This window comes from Olea europaea, unplaced genomic scaffold, assembly GCF_002742605.1.
Source record: "Olea europaea var. sylvestris unplaced genomic scaffold, O_europaea_v1 scaffold35282, whole genome shotgun sequence".
Classification (NCBI taxonomy): domain Eukaryota; kingdom Viridiplantae; phylum Streptophyta; class Magnoliopsida; order Lamiales; family Oleaceae; genus Olea; species Olea europaea.
In genome coordinates this window covers 1-1,188 of record NW_019254427.1, presented here as the reverse complement: position 1 = coordinate 1,188, position 1,188 = coordinate 1, and the positions used below count along the sequence as shown (strand labels likewise).

General features: G+C 45.9%; 1 protein-coding gene across 1 annotated transcript; it reads right to left on the bottom strand.

Annotated features, from left to right (window-relative positions):
• Positions 1-2: 2 nt before the first annotated feature.
• Positions 3-1,040, bottom strand: LOC111386368 (LOB domain-containing protein 41-like). Its single transcript, XM_023010822.1, has 2 exons — positions 736-1,040; positions 3-643 (listed from the first exon to the last, which is right to left on the bottom strand). The coding sequence occupies exons 1-2, from the start codon at positions 923-925 to the stop codon at positions 3-5; spliced, it is 831 nt and encodes a 276-aa protein (XP_022866590.1). The 5' UTR covers positions 926-1,040.
• Positions 1,041-1,188: the final 148 nt, after the last annotated feature.

Sequence of the window (1,188 nt, the reverse complement as noted above, 5' to 3'; positions counted from 1 at the left end):
TACTAGGCTTCCCATGATGCTGGATAATCAAGCCTTAGTTCCATTCTGTACATTCCATCATCTTTCTCAGCCAAGTCAACGGCTTTCTTCCGTTTTATTTCTTTTGGCTTCCCCTTTGCTTTAACTGGTAAAGCTCCAAGAGTCAGCTCCAGCACAATCTCACCTTCATCGACTCGGTTATTGCCATTATGAGCCGACTCAGAATCAACTGATTCGGCGGGACCAGCTGAAGCCAAATTCTCAATCTCCCTGCAGTCCTTATCAACAGCCGCCACGGATTGGTGGCTCAATGAAGACTCATGACTAAGAGACCTGTTTACATCCTCATGACCCGAACCGAATGACAATTGGCTCGCCCTGGCCTTCCCACGCGATCGCTTGAACCGGCACCGGCTCCGGACACCATGTATACCGGCAAAGTTTTCATCCTTATTCACGTGTCTTAAATCATATGCCTTAAAAGGAGGTCCGTGTTTCGTCTCAGCTGCATCAGTTGCTATTTGGGTTATTGGATTCCCTTTAAGAACAGCCTCCACTGCGTTCTGGACCAGATTCCAACTTCCAGAACACATCAACCCGACCGACCCGTGTATGGGGTTCACAATTCTCCCACACGCCTCGTATAGTAGAGACCTGAATATAGCTGCATGCAAATTCGATCAAAATTATTAAAATTCAGAAGAAGAAAAAGGCAAAATCATAAATATAAACACATATGCAGAGATGGGTACGGACCAGGACGGAGGTGTTGAGGACCGGCATTAATGAGGTTGGCGAGGCCGGCGCGGCCATAAAATTTGGCAAGGAAGACAGTGGCGTTGGCTTGGGACTCGGGGCTTTTGATCCATTGGAGGCAGGATTTGATACTGCAGTTTTCACTACATCCCTTACGGAGAACTCGGCATCCATTACAGCTCAACCGCATTTTAATTTGCTTTGATCAAATATTTTCAGTCTATACGTTTTCAGAAACTTCAAAGGAATTACCAATTTGTGGGTGGATGATAAATTTTCTGTGCGGGTTTTGAATGGAGAAAGTCACATGTTTTATATGGTGAGCGAGAGAGAATGAGGATGCATACAAACCAGGGTCGCATGCAGTTGTTTAGTAAGAAAGGCGGACAGTGGTTTCCACATTCATGGACATGGGGGCTGCACCACCACTGAATTCCATTGAAGATTTATCCT

Coding starts and splice junctions, on each gene's coding strand:
- LOC111386368 (XM_023010822.1), bottom strand. CDS start 925: ATGCGGTTGAGCTGTAATGGATGCCGAGTTCTCCGTAAGGGATGTAGT. Junction 644..735: donor TCCTCAACACCTCCGTCCTG/GTCCGTACCCAT, acceptor ATTTGCATGCAG/CTATATTCAGGTCTCTACTA.